General features: G+C 56.7%; 3 protein-coding genes across 3 annotated transcripts; 2 read left to right on the forward strand and 1 right to left on the reverse strand.

The window, feature by feature from the left end:
* Positions 1 to 197: 197 nt before the first annotated feature.
* On the forward strand, positions 198 to 3,258 carry N657DRAFT_582493 (DUF747-domain-containing protein; the record flags this gene model as incomplete). The annotated part of the gene is made up of 2 exons (XM_062789618.1): positions 198 to 2,462; positions 2,521 to 3,258. The coding sequence occupies 2 exons, from the start codon at positions 198 to 200 to the stop codon at positions 3,256 to 3,258; spliced, it is 3,003 nt and encodes a 1,000-aa protein (XP_062642829.1).
* A 119-nt stretch (positions 3,259 to 3,377) lies between these two features.
* N657DRAFT_684741 (uncharacterized protein) lies at positions 3,378 to 8,756 on the reverse strand (the record flags this gene model as incomplete). Its single annotated transcript, XM_062796711.1, has 3 exons — positions 3,378 to 5,133; positions 7,852 to 8,208; positions 8,263 to 8,756. 3 exons carry the CDS (start codon positions 8,754 to 8,756, stop codon positions 3,378 to 3,380), a joined length of 2,607 nt encoding a protein of 868 aa, XP_062642830.1.
* A 3,050-nt stretch (positions 8,757 to 11,806) lies between these two features.
* Positions 11,807 to 13,478, forward strand: N657DRAFT_659253 (FAD/NAD(P)-binding domain-containing protein; the record flags this gene model as incomplete). Its single annotated transcript, XM_062794967.1, has 3 exons — positions 11,807 to 12,699; positions 12,760 to 13,345; positions 13,401 to 13,478. 3 exons carry the CDS (start codon positions 11,807 to 11,809, stop codon positions 13,476 to 13,478), a joined length of 1,557 nt encoding a protein of 518 aa, XP_062642831.1.
* Positions 13,479 to 14,004: the final 526 nt, after the last annotated feature.

The following is a 14,004-nucleotide window of genomic DNA, read 5'->3' on the forward strand; positions in this document are numbered from 1 at the left end:
CGGATCATCGGATGGGAAGCGGAAAGTGGCATCGCTGTTCTTTGTGCATCGCAACTGAACACCCAACTGCAATCGCTCCCGTCTTTCTCGTCATCCAATATTTGTCAACACATGCTACGAGTGTGTGCCCGTAATCGATTAAGGAACCAGTAACGATGTAACGCGACCTCATTCGTTTTTCCCTAGAGAGGACACCAATGGAAAGCACAGGGCAGGGCGCTGCCGAGGCGCCGTCGTTGGCGAATGACGTGCACATTGTTGAGGACTCGACTGCTGCATCCGCATCTAGAACTGGCAGACTGGGCATTGCAAGGAACACAAATGACAGCCAACAAACATCCGCCCATCTTCCATCTCCGATTGCAACCCAGAGCGATCCACCTCCGAGACCTCGAGCAGAATCGAACATACCTTGTGAACAGACGCTTTCAAGTCCGAACATAGGCGTACCTACTCCCGACCCGTCCAGCGACAGCCAGAGCGATGCCGACCCCTCCCGCGAGCTTCCCTCCGTCGGGTCGGCCGCATCGGGTCCTGTGCCCGGGAAGACCCAGGCCACCAAGTCGCGGACCAGATCCAACACAAAGACGAGCAACCCGGATGGTGTTAGGCGCCTGTCCGCCTCCAAGATGCAGGAATTGACCACCGCCCCGGGGTCGCTCCCTGTTGCCGGTATTACTCCGCGCACAATAAGTGATGCTCCGCTGACGGCCGGCATTGTTGAGGCAAGCATGCGGCTGTCCAGGGCGACAGAGGGCTACGCTTCGCAGCCAAGCCAAGCCGACGTGCTGCCATCAGCACGAAAAGGAGGGTTAAACCCGGGGACAGCGCCGGCACGGCCAGCAGTAGGCTCTCGAACCGTGTCGACGCCGCCCTTTGGCCGAAGCGAGACTGCAAACCAGCGCTCTCGCCGCAACTCGTTCCAGCCAGCGCCCCGGCCGGCGCCCCTGAACCTCGACGGCCGAAGCAACCACGCGGCAACCACCACCGTGACCGGTGCGCAGCCTCCAAAAGCCCCGGACGAGCCGGCCCCGCCATCCCCGATCCCGCCGGCGATACCGTTGCCCCCAATGTCCATCCCCACCCTATTGCAGCTAGAGCTGGCCGGGCAGCGACCAAGCCCGTTGTATATCCACCACTCATACACCAGCGACATACCGTACGAATCCAGTGCCATCAAATTTGAGCGTCTCAAGAACTTCCTGCTGCTGCCCTGGTTCCTCGAGAGGGCCATGACGTTTGGCGCCGCCGCTTGTTTTGATGCCTGGCTGTGGACTTTTACCGTTCTGCCCATGCGCTTCTGCATCGCTGCGTCTGTGTTGGTGCGATGGTGGGTTTATGTCGTTGGCAAGGAGATTAGGTGGATAGTGGGTTTTGTCTGGTACGGACTGGGACGGATGTGGCGTCGCGGACGTCGGGGACGTGCCAGATCAGAGCCTAGCGGCCAAGATCATCAGACCACCACTTCGAGAAGTAGGAGCCGCGTACCGGCTTCCGCTCCCAATGGAACTACTAATGTTGTCGTTGGCACATCTGGCGCTGATACAACATTACCCCTCCCAGAGAGATCGCGTCCCGGCAACGGCACGGTGCCATCGTCCATAAGACCAGGTGCTATTCCTACCTGCTCATATCGACATCGCCGGACGAAGTCCAGCCCCTCGAATCTGACTTCCTTCCACAAGGCCGACCTGCTGCAGGGCGCCATCCTCATCTGCAGCTCTGTTGCCTTGATGAACCTCGATGCCAGCCGCATGTACCACTTCATTCGGGCCCAGTCTGCCATCAAGCTGTATGCTATCTACAACCTCCTCGAGGTCGGCGACCGGCTGCTGTCTGCTCTCGGCCAGGACATATTCGAGTGCCTGTTCAGCACCGAGACGCTGTCGCGAAACAGCTCGGGTCGCTCAAAGGTGATGCTGCCGCTGGGGATGTTCCTGCTCGCCCTCGTCTACAACGTCCTGCACTCAGTCATTCTGTTCTACCAAGTCATTGCCCTCAACGTGGCCGTCAACTCGTACTCCAACGCACTCCTGACCCTGTTGCTGTCGAACCAATTCGTCGAGATCAAGAGTGCCGTGTTCAAGCGCTTTGAGAAGGAGAACACGTTCCAGCTCGCCTGCGCCGACATTGTTGAGCGCTTCCAGCTGTGGATCATGCTGATCATCATCGGCATGCGCAATGTGGTTGAAGTGGGCGGCCTCTCTGTGCCTGGGGCCGGCAGCGAGGACAGCGGGCCGAGCAGCCTCCCACTGCACACTTCGTCCATCCTTCCAGCCAGCTTCACCATCCTGCCGTCGTGGCTGTGGTCAGGCGAGGTTCTGTCGCCGTTCATCGTGGTCATTGGCAGCGAGATGATTGTCGACTGGATCAAGCACGCCTACATCAACAAGTTTAACAATATCAAACCGACCTTTTACGGCAGAATTCTGGACATTCTTTGCAAGGACTACTACACCAATGTAAGCTCCCTTTTCTTGTCTGCTGCGCTGGCCCTAGCTGACGTTGACTTCCTCCCAGGCCTTCGTAACCCCTTCCCTAACCCGGCGCCTCGGCCTTCCGCTCCTTCCGCTCTCGTGCCTCTTCATCCGCGCCTCAGTCCAAATCTACAACATGTTCCTCGCTACCCACCTACCAACGCCCCTTCCCCCATCAAGCCAAACCTCGCTCTCAGTCGAAAACGCAACCCCCTCTCCCGCCATGCTAGCTGCCCTCGACCGGCTAGATAACCTCATCCGCACCGCCCTAGGCCGCTCGGTATTCGGCTATCCCTACGCGGCGGACTTCTCAGAGAATGGCACGGCCGATGGGCCTTCGCCTGCAACCACCGCCGCCGCCGCTTTCTCGAGGCTGTGGGAATTCTTCCCCTTCACCAGCGACGATTGCATCGCGGCGCTGACCATGGTGGTTGTCTTTTTGCTCATCTTCCTCGTCCTGTTGGTCGTCAAGCTGCTGCTGGGCATGGTGCTGCTGCGGTATGCCCGGGACAGGTATGCGCGGATGAAGGTCAAAGAGCATGCCGTTGCGGCGGGCCGGGCCGAGAGGGAGTCGTTTGATGCGCAGGGGAAGCGTGTGGGTGGGTATGGGCAGGTCGAGGTTGGCGAGGAGAGGAGACGGTGGATCTTTGGGGATGATGTTGAGGGGTTGAAGAAGGCGAGGGAGAAGGAGAGGAAGGCGGAGGGGAACGTGGAGAGGGACAAGGAGAAGGATTTTGGGAGGGTTATGAGGTATGAGATGGTTGCGAGGAGAATCTGGTAGGTCTTGGTGAGGGCTGTCGGGTGTTGTGAATTCAGCGTATTGTGACTTGTGTGTATTGCATGGCGTTTTTAGAGTGCGGTGTAAATCCAGATAGGTGCCTCTTTGCATTGATAGCCTGTCTATTCCCCCTTCCCTTTCCCTACCAACTGACTCTGTAACCCCCGTTTGTCAACGTGCATCGCCCGCTCCAGCTCGCGCTCCTCGTCCCGCAGCCGTGCCCGCTCAAAATGCAACTTCTTCTCCTGTCGCCTCTTCTCCTCGGCCACGGCCCGCTCCCGCTCCTCGAGCGCCTTCTCCCGCTTGCACCGCTCGTCCCGCGCCTTTCTGGCTGCCTCGTCCTCATGCTCCGGGCCGGCTTCGCCCGTCTCGGATGGCGGGCCTAGGCCCTGGATGTATGCTTCGACGAATGGGTCGCGCACCTTGGGGTCCAGCGAGATGTACCGGATATCCGCCAGAATTTGGGGTGGGAGGTGCGAGATGAGCGTTTGGTTGTTGAGCGCCGACAGCGGCACCGACTCGAGCAACTTCTTCAGGTCGGCCTTGAGCGTCGCCTGCGGCAACTTCAGCCGGTGAATGTGCTCGCGGTACCACTTCTCGCGGTCCTTGTCCGACAATTTTGGGTCCTTCATGGCGTCTTCCTTTTTGTATTTCCTCCGGAACTCGGGCCAGTACAGCTTAGGCGTGGCTTTTTCCTGCAGGAACGCCATGTAGGGGATGCGCGGGTCCTTCTTTTCTTCTTTGGCGCGCTGCTCTTTGAGCTGTTGGATCTTGGCGCGCGACCATTCCTCCCAGACTTCCTTGCGCGCCTTAGTCGTTGGTAGGACCGTGTACCGCGCGTCGTCAAAGATCTTGCCCTCTTCCATGAGCTTGTCCCAGGGGCTGTACGGATTGATGCCGAAGTCGTTGAGCAGGTCCTTGAAGAGCTCGCGCGCGTCTTCGTCGGACAACGGGAGCCCCTCGTCGCCTTCTTCCCAGCCCCCGTCGTCGCCACGCTCACCCATCTCGATGTCGTCGTACTCGGCGCCCATTGCGGCGAGTTGCGCGGCGATGTCGGCTTCGGTGAATTCGGCAGGGCCATCGTCGACGGCGGCGGGCTCCTCGGTGCGCTGTCGTTTGCCTGCGCCGCCTTCTCCGTCTTGGTCGTCGTCTTCGGCGCCCTCGTCGTCTGTCACTTCGACTTCTTCGTACTCGGAGCTGTCGTAGTCGTGCGCCGCCTCCTCTTGGTGCGCTTCAGTGGGGGGTGACGCGGATTTTCCGGCGCCTTCTTCTATTTTTCTTGGTCCCTGCTGGTCCGGCGTCTTCCCCTCGGCCATTTCCCGGATGCGCGCCTTGTCAAGCTCAAGGATGGCGGGCATGAGCTTCTCGGGAATGCGCCAGTAGCTCGCGTTCTTTACGGGGTTGTAGACAAAACGGCGGCCGAACTTGGTGTAGACGAGGACCCACGGTTCGCAATCCGGAATAGCCACCTTTGACCGCGGCTTGTCGACAGGCTGCGGGCGCGGCCTGGGTTGAAACCCGCCTCTGCCTCCGGCGCCAAAGCTTCCGCGCTGACCTTGTTGTTGTGGCTGGCCATACTGGGCCATGAATGCGTTCGCGACAGCTGGGTCCGAGAGGTTGATCTGAGGGACCATTTGATGCTGAACGTAGCTGGTCATGGCCGGGATCACCGACGATGGCGCTGCCGCCGGGACAGGCATTGGGACGGCGGCAGGCGGCGCAATGCTCGGCCTCTTGTATGTGCTTTCCTTTGTTGTCGCATTGTAATAGTACGTGTGCCCTGTTGGCGCCTTGTGTTCGGTCCAGCCTTGGGGGAGCGGTAGGAGAACGCCGGGCGCGAGTTGGTGGGTGGATTGGAGCATCGTGGGCGGGCTTGTACTGATGGTCGAGCGTTGTTAGGGTGCAAGCCAGTGCGATCTGCCAGAGCTGTCGATATGCTTGGAGCTTGCCGACGCGCATGTCCCATCGATATTAAAGTGGGTCACATGCAGCTGTGACCGCCGGAAACGCCAGTTCACCCCCCGGTCCCCCGGGGATTTTCCACGCCTGCAGGCACACCAGAGACCTGAGAAGCCACAGCCGGCAACAGCCGGCAAGTTCTCCCCGAATGACATCACTGAGAGACCTTGATGGAGGAGCCCTGAACTACACGTGTAGTGTACCTGGGTAGTCTTCACCACACAATCGCAGTCTCGACTGCTTGGAGAGCCAAGTGAAGTCCTACAGTAGTCCAGAAATGTCCAGAGGTGTACTATTGAATGATGCGGATGGGGTACAACCTGAGTAGTACCTACTGCGTAGCAAGTGTTCTCTTTGTCGCCTCAAACCACCAATGCTTGCTCCAGGCTCCAGTCCCTCAAGTTGTTTACTTACCACCATCCACACAAGCTGCTGGCCTTTTCCTCCATGCTGTTGAGATTGCTGAAGCCTGCTTAGGAGTCCCCTTTTTGCATAGAGGCCCCAGAACCTTCATTCCGACATGGGACTATGGTGAAGTCCAAGTTCCCGCCGATCGGACACACTCTAGCCTCTAGGTTTTTAATTGCCATTCGCTTCCTGCTCTTGGAGTATTTTTCATGTTCAAAGCCGATCAATTACTAGCCTTAGTCCAAACCTTTGCTCTAGGCCAAAGAGCATTATTCCACAATGGCCACTCAACAATTTCCGTATATAACAGGAAGGTTTTAAGCATAAAGCGAGTCCGGGCTTCGACAGTCATACCCAGAGTCACTTATCTAACGGACGGCCCAAGAGCAGGTATCAACATCTTGCCAAGGCTTCATATATCCTGTCACGGGTCAACCTGCTTATAATCACCCCAGTCTCTTCAACCGTGATGGTCGTACTAACAGAGCGTCGCGACGATGAGCTGCTCTAATCAGTGGCCCTGTTAGTCAGGGTTCTCAGACTTGCTACAGTAAGGCATGTCTATCACAAAAAGTAAGAAAGGTGGAAAGGGGCTTCTATCACGGGTGGTGACAGGCAATACTGGGTGATCTGGTAGTATTGCTAAGATCGCACAAGGAGCCAGAACTCTGTGGGCTGTGCGCAGCCGCGGGAAAACCCTGCAGGGCAAGGTGGGGCTGCGCACTGACTAAGAGGGTGGCAACGCAAGACCCACTCCAGTGAGCTTGCCTTATCTAATCTACATAAGATGCAACCCTAACCCTGGAACAAGCATTGCCCGTGACACTTCTGAGGAATCCATGGCCCCAGATTGAAGAGGCATAGAACCTAGGTACCCAAGGAAAATGTTCCACGGCAGCGACGCCCATGATATGGCCGCTATCCTCCGGCTTTTATTCAACATATCGTTAAGCGATTGTCCGGCTGTCTTGGAAGACATCTTTGGCACAGGAAGGAGCGAGACCGAGAGCAGGGACTCGGGTGTAGAGAACGTCGTTCACCTAGCGCGCTCACCAGTGTCACCAAAGCCGGAATACAACTTCAGCCTCGCTCCCATCATCGGCCAAGTCTTCGAGCTCCGACAGCTTCGCCAGTATACGCGGGACGTTTCTCAAGTCGAACCAAGAGGCTGTAGTTCGTGTTAACGAAGTAGGCGTAATCGAAGGACTGTTGGTGTTATTGGGAAAGTACCCTAAAGCAGAACCGAAAGAAGTCATAGATCGCGAGACCTGTTGGATTGGGAATGGGGTGAGGTTATTCAAGTCTCATCAGAGCTTCCAGGCGGCTGGACTGGTGTACGGAGAGGTAATCATGCAGCTGGATAACGTTAGTTGTATTACCTTATTAAATCAGCCGGGAGGACGGTATGCATCAAGTAATTTCAAATTCAGGCTACATCCGACAAATGCAGGGCAATACTCCGTAGATTAGAAGCTCCTATTTCTGGAGGCAGCCCCTGTAAAAATATCCAGCACCGCGGCAGAGCACTCTCAGCTCGAGCAGTGTGCAACCATGCGAAAAGGGGTGGCAGTGTTCAGCTGGGGGGCTATCGAAAACTGTAAGGTAGGTATCCAACACATCCAATCATTGCTGAACGCCGTATCGCAGCATCCAATTCGACCAGTAAGAGATTGATGCGCTTCCATCCAGTGCTAGTCTCAATGCGCGTCGCGTTCGGCGGAGGGAGGCCATGCTGCGAGGCCAGGTAGGTACCAAATTTGATGAATTGAATGTCCTACCATGACATCCACATTCCACTGGGCAGTCTTCAGTGTTCCTTTCCGAGCCTGGCGCCCTGCATATGGCCGCGTGAAAGACCTCTTCGAGGCAGAACACCCGCACGGTCCACCAAGCTCATAGTGATTCCGTTCCCAATACCCTGAAACACAGACACTGTGCCCCCAAAGGAAGTTGCCAACCCATACGCCGCCCTTCCGCGTTACAACCAAGCACGAATCATTCATGATCCATCGCGCGTCCCAAACCAAAAAAGCCGAGAACCGCGCCCAATTATATTGATAGGATCAAGTCGACGAACTAGTCGTGGCCGAGCTCGTAGATGTGGCTGATCTGGTGGAGGTGGCCGCTCTGGTAGAAGTGGCCCGCCTCGTCGACGTTAACGACTCCGGTAACTTAGTGTCGTTCGGTCCGCACTTTTGTTGCAGTTCCAGGTTATTTCTGTCTCCGCACCAGATCGCAAGCCGCGGGAAGCCCGCTGGGTCATCCGTGGCGTTTCTGCGTCGCGCGTCGCAATACCACCCCAGGTCATTCGTCTCGTCGGCGCAGAACGTGAGGCAGCACTTGACCACCTCTTGAACCCAGATGTAACTCGTGGCATTAAAGCCAAGGTTGTAGTAGCCCTCTTCCCAGAGGATATCGGTGCGTTGACCAGTGAAGTTGTTGCCTTGCCATGCCTGGAACATGAACGTCTGAAACATGGCTGGGTCTGTCTGATCCAGGAGAGACGTAATCGTCGGCGAGGGGGCGCTGGATGTTGACGAGGCTGTTGCTGTTGCTGTCGTTGTGCCAACAGCAGCGCCGGTTGCGCTGCGGCAGTTTGTTAGCAGTAATCCCGAATTGGAGTGCTGACAGCAAACCTACCCAGTCCCTGAAGCCGATGCCGTCTCTGATGCCTGCCTCGCTGCCATGGAGCCGCCCACGCCGCCACCGACCGCCGCTCCAACAATCACCAGTCCGACGATGACGGCAATGATAATGAATAGCCGTTTGCTACACCCGCATATGCGCTTTTCTCGTTCTGGCTCACTGCCGACGCATGTCTGCTGGTCATCGCCGCCGGAGGGGAACGATTGCCAGGGAACCGAGCTGTTTGGACTGATAGCGCTAACTGTCGGGTCAGTTTCCGGCCATGGTTGCTGGTACGGATCTTGACCAATGTGGCCCATCGACGGCTCTTCGTGCGGTAGTTTCGGTGCCGTGTCATAATACGCCGGATACTTGTCAGATGGCATGTAGTACCGCTGCCCCTCTGCTGCCTCGGGTGATGAATCCGGCACGACTTCTGGAAACGGCGCTGGCTGAGGCTGGTGCGGAACTACCTCCGGGAGGTGCTCGTCGGCCGGTGGGCGCCCCATCCTGAACAGCGTCAAACACTTTTCTCAATCCGTCGTGGGCGTAAGATGTGGCGCTCGTCGGAGATCGCGGGATGCTCGGCTGGAGCTCGATCTCGAGGGTGCTCCAGAATTTGAGCCCTGTTGATGGGCATTTTTAGCCATTCTCCAGGCCGGAGGCGGTTCAAGGGATCCATTTTCCCCACAAACCAGCCCTTGATTTCCAGACTAAAGGGGCTACCCTTGGCGTAAGACGGGACAACATTTGATCTCGCTTGCCTGCAGCGATCATCCGGCCGTGTTACCCTGTTTTGGTAGCGTTTTCCGGACTGCGACGGCAGGGGGTTGCATTTGCAACTCCTCGCTTCAGCATACAATAACCAGGGCGAACGCTTATTTGCTGCTCCCAGGTCCATCAATTTCTGTGTTGCGACCGCGCCCCTTCAGCCTTGAGCTCGCCCGAACGCTACACGAGGGAATGCCGTGACCACTGGCGCCGATACTGTCAGCCCCAGCGTCAGCGATACCTAAAACCCTGCTTTTGCGGATTTAACGTGAGGCTGACTGAGGTGTACGAAGAGAAGCCTCATGATTCCTCAACCTGGAGGATGCCAGAACGGCGGGCACAGGCTGGTAGGATGGTAGCACAGCCTTGACCCTGATCCGCCAGTCTCCCCGACGACGGGACACATCATGCCACAAGGTCACCATAACGGTCGAACCCGAATTCAGGCCGCGTGCTCAGAATAATACGAAATCTCGGGATGGAGAGGCGGATGGGCGCCAGTACTTTCTGCATGACGGGCCTCGATGCACGCTTTTGCCCACCGTTCAATCTTCGGCTGCGACCCCGGCGACCACGCAGGGGCGGGCTTTCCCGGGTGTCGGCGATTCGGCGCCGGCGGATGTCCCATACGGCAGTAACTAGGGTCCGGTGGTGTCCTGGTTTCCGGCGGTGCCGGTGGGCAGGCCTTACAGTTAGCTCATCTAAGGGCCGAATCCGTGGAGGCAAGGTCGACGCCGTCAAGTTTCACGATTTGCCGAGGCCAGCGATTCGTTTGTGTGGTGTTTACGGGTGTGGGGTAGGATTGAGTAAATCCAGTACAATCCAGCCCTGGTTCGTTTGTTAGCGTGGCACATGGTAGGGCTAGACATGTAAAAAGAAGAAAAACAACGAAGGACCGGAAAGAACAATGGAATACAAAGACAAAGTAGGAGAGAATGAAATAGAAAGGTGAAGATCAAGAGGAAGAGGAAGGAGAAGAAGATTATATGAAGGTTCAAGCGAAAGAAAGAAATATGAGGTGTAATACCTACTACTGCATAAGTTCCGCGCTAACAATCAAACCAGGAATGAAATGCCAATCTCACAATCGCGGAGTTCAGAGCTCCTCGTCGCGAGTTGCGAAGCTCGAATCACCATGACCAAATTGCTCGGAGTCTGCGGCGAAAGTAATGCTGTGAAGGTGGTAGCAGTAGTGGGCAAGGAAGCAAGGCGAACAAATGACTTACCTTAAGCACATTTGATGACTGTAAACTGAACTTCAAGTTGTACAGTACGGGCTATGGCACGATGCGAGATATTCCGTTTGCTCGTTTCGTTCCTTTTTTTTCCACCTGGGCCACTCAAGAAAACTGGGCAGCCGACCTCGGCTCAAAGAAGGCCAGATGCGGGACGCTGTTCCACGCTGTCTCGTTTTCTCCTTTCGCCAAGAATGGAGGCTTGGGCTGCTAATCTTATCAGATCATCAGTGCATGGAGATCGCACAACCGGGCCAGGGCATCCCCCACGTCTCAACCTCTCATCTCCTCGGCAAAGGAGTGGACCCTGACCTGAACCGGAGCGGGTAAACTTCGTGTGTTGAATCAGAGTTTGCTCGGCTGGTCTTGGACTTTTGGCTGTTTCCCGCCGGTCGGCCTACCGAGCTTCATTGTTCGAGAACAGTCACTGTTTTGAGTAACTCACCGCACTGGAAGGAACAAGTTCCATCCTCAGATGTCTATAGAGTACGACCGCCTCAAACTTCCAGATTTGCCCACTAGGTCGGTGAGCCAGGCGAGCACTGAACTACTTCGTCATCCTGTGCTGGCCACTATGGGAGAAAGCATGGATGGCACCACCTTCATCAAACACATTCCGACATGGGGCCCCGCCGCCCGTTGTCATACGATCTGATAAACAATTTTCTCGCCCTCATGCGAAACCAACGAACCCAAGCCTCACGTCCGCTCATCGGAGAAGGTGGACAAGATCGGCTGATGCCGTCAGGTGATTGGCTCAGACTGATTTCCGATGGCTTTGGCGACCCGCTTGTTCATCTTATCTGATCCGAAGATAACGCCGAATGCCGCTTGCGACCTACCGGATCCTGGAACTTGCATCAGCGCGTCACCATCTCCCTTTAACCCCACCGCCGCTTCGGGAGCTCGCCCAAGGGTACAGTGACACGGCCGCCTTCCACCTTGCCAAACTGGAACAGTAAAGCGAAGCCAAAATTTTCTCATCTCCCCCACCCAGGTCCAATCCCATCATGTCATTGTTTGCCGCGCCCCGCCATGTCGCCATGCGTGTCCCTTTTTCCTCACGCTGGACGAAGACCGAGGGATGAGCGGAGCGGAATGGAACTCCGAACCTGGGCTGGATACCTTACTCTAGGGTGTGCCGGAAACACAAGCAGCTCAGGTACCTGCCATGTGGATTGATCAGGCCGCCTTGTCCCAGTTGAGCCAGAGCCGAACCAAGCCTCCGCTTGTCACCCCTGGCCGGCTCTGGATGGAGTAGGCTTTTTCGATCAAAATGGCACTTGCCGCCGCCCTTCGCTGCTCTCGCATCTCTCCCGCTTTTTTCCATCTTCACTCATCCGAACAGCCGGGACTGACTCCTCTCTACCCCTCCATCCCACTCTCGTGCGTTCCCCGGTTGGGCACCTCACTCTGAAGCTGCCGGAGCACAGTCTTTGTCCCGCCGAACCAGCGAACAGTGTCCCCTTTTGTCTGCGACTCGAGCTATCCCATTCGCCTCTCACCGTCAATGATAGGTGTGTTTTGAACTCGAAGGCAGTAACAGTGTCGTCATGTCGCCCCACAGCACCAACGATATTGACCATCCAGCGGTCATGAACGGCACCCACGACGGCGACGTAGCCCCCCGGCTGGTCAACGGCGCCGCCAACGGATCCGCCCGCCGGGACTTCCCGAAGAGCCGCTATCTCACACCTGCCGACCCTGACTCGGTGCTCGATTTAATCTGCGTCGGCTTCGGCCCTGCCAGCGTGGCCATCGCCGTTGCCCTTCATGATACGATGGAGGCTGGCAAGTTGGCGCAGGCGCCCAAGGTTTTGTTCCTGGAAAAGCAGGCCCAGTTCGCATGGCATGCTGGCATGCTGCTGCCGGGCGCCAAGATGCAAATTTCCTTCCTCAAGGACCTCGCGTCGCTGCGGGACCCGCGATCCAACTTTACCTTCATCAATTATCTCCACAAGAACAACCGACTGGTGGACTTTATCAATCTCAGCACGTTCCTGCCGGCACGCGCCGAGTATGAGGATTATCTCCGGTGGTGCGCTCGGCATTTTGACGATGTTGTCCACTATCACAGCGAGGTCGTTTCAATCTCTCCGGTTCAGGAGGATGGGCCACAGAAGATGTTTGCTGTCACGTCTCGCAATGTCAAGACTGGTGCCGTCACCACACAGCGGGCGCGGAACGTTGTGGTGGCTGTCGGCGGCCAGGCTTCCATCCCCAAGCTGTTCCCAGCCCAGCATCCCCGAGTGCTTCACTCGTCGCAATACGCCCAATTGTTCCCCAAGATTCTGGGAGACAAGTCAGCACCGTACCGCGTGGCGGTAATCGGCGCCGGCCAGAGCGCGGCCGAGATCTTCAGCAACGTTCAGAGCTTGTATCCCAACAGCAAGACCTACATGATCATGCGGTCCGAGTTCCTCAAGCCGAGCGATGATTCACCATTGTGAGTTATGAAAGGAGTTGTGCTTTCTGGCAGACAGGGGGCTAATCAACGGATACCTAGCGTCAACTGCATCTTCAATCCAGAGTTTATTGACAATATCTACCCCAAGCCGTCCGCGTACCGCGCCAACCTCCTCGCCGATGCCCGTGCCACCAATTACGGCGTCGTCCGGTTAGAGCTCATTGAACATCTGTTCGAAGTCATGTATCACCAGAAACGGACACTTGGGGAAGATGAGAAACAATGGCCACACCGTATCCTGGCCGGCCGGGATATTGTCGCCGTTGAGGACAAGGGCGAAGTTCTCGGCCTCAAGGTTGCCCTGCTCCCTGTTCCCGGCGCCGCCGACGGGCCTCTGCTGGCCGAGGAACAATTGGACGTGGACCTTGTAATTTGTGCCACGGGCTACAAGCGGACTGCTCATGTGGATATGCTGAAAGACACATGGCATCTCCTCCCGGAGGTTACCGGTGGCGAGAGCGTGGTGTCGAGCAATGACCGCTGGCTGGTTGAAACCAGCAAAGCGGACCAGCGGTCGACTCGGGTAATGCAAGTCGGTCGTGATTACGGCGTCCGCTTTGGGGATGGTGCGGTTGCTGCTGGTTCCGGCATTTGGTTGCAAGGTTGCTGTGAGGCAACTCATGGTGTAAGTGGAAGCTGATCACCAACACCCCAATTTACGAAGCTGACCCGTTTTGCAGTTGAGTGATACCCTGCTTTCTGTGCTTTCGACGCGTTCTGGAGAGATGGTTCGGTCTATTTTTGGAGCATCTGCATGAGCCGGCTGAAGCCCTTGTACATATGTTCTGGTTTGCATTTCGCGAGAGGAGTTAGCGGGTTGCGTTCCTAAAAGCATGTTTTGAATATCCACGCGCTCGCTCTTCCTTCAGGGCTATACGTCCCTGCGGAGTGTAACCGCCTTTCGAGCGCGGAACGCTTCTGGCAAGCCGAGACCTGGCTGTGGGTATGGTAGATTTGCTCTTCGCACTCACATGTCCCTCCTCAGATGGGCATGCCGAAGGCTACAGGCTCCCATTCTTCACAAGCAAACTTTCCCGTCACATGTGGGGGGTAAGTACCACCTGAGCGCGGTTTGACACGCTTGAGTCTCTGCAGGAGACTGGATACGGCGAGGGCCGAAGATCGGACGAGAGCTTCTCGAGTGTCTAGAGCGGGGAATGACCTGAGCACACTTTTGGACCCCTCTCGGCCGAGTCATCCCCCGGAATCTCAGGACCGAGAGTGTGTCAACAAGGAGCGGGATTCATCGCATATGACGCAACATCAACTCCCATCATGACTAAC

The sequence above is a fragment of the Parathielavia appendiculata genome (assembly GCF_033297405.1).
Source record: "Parathielavia appendiculata strain CBS 731.68 unplaced genomic scaffold N657scaffold_32, whole genome shotgun sequence".
Classification (NCBI taxonomy): Eukaryota; Fungi; Ascomycota; class Sordariomycetes; order Sordariales; family Chaetomiaceae; genus Parathielavia; species Parathielavia appendiculata.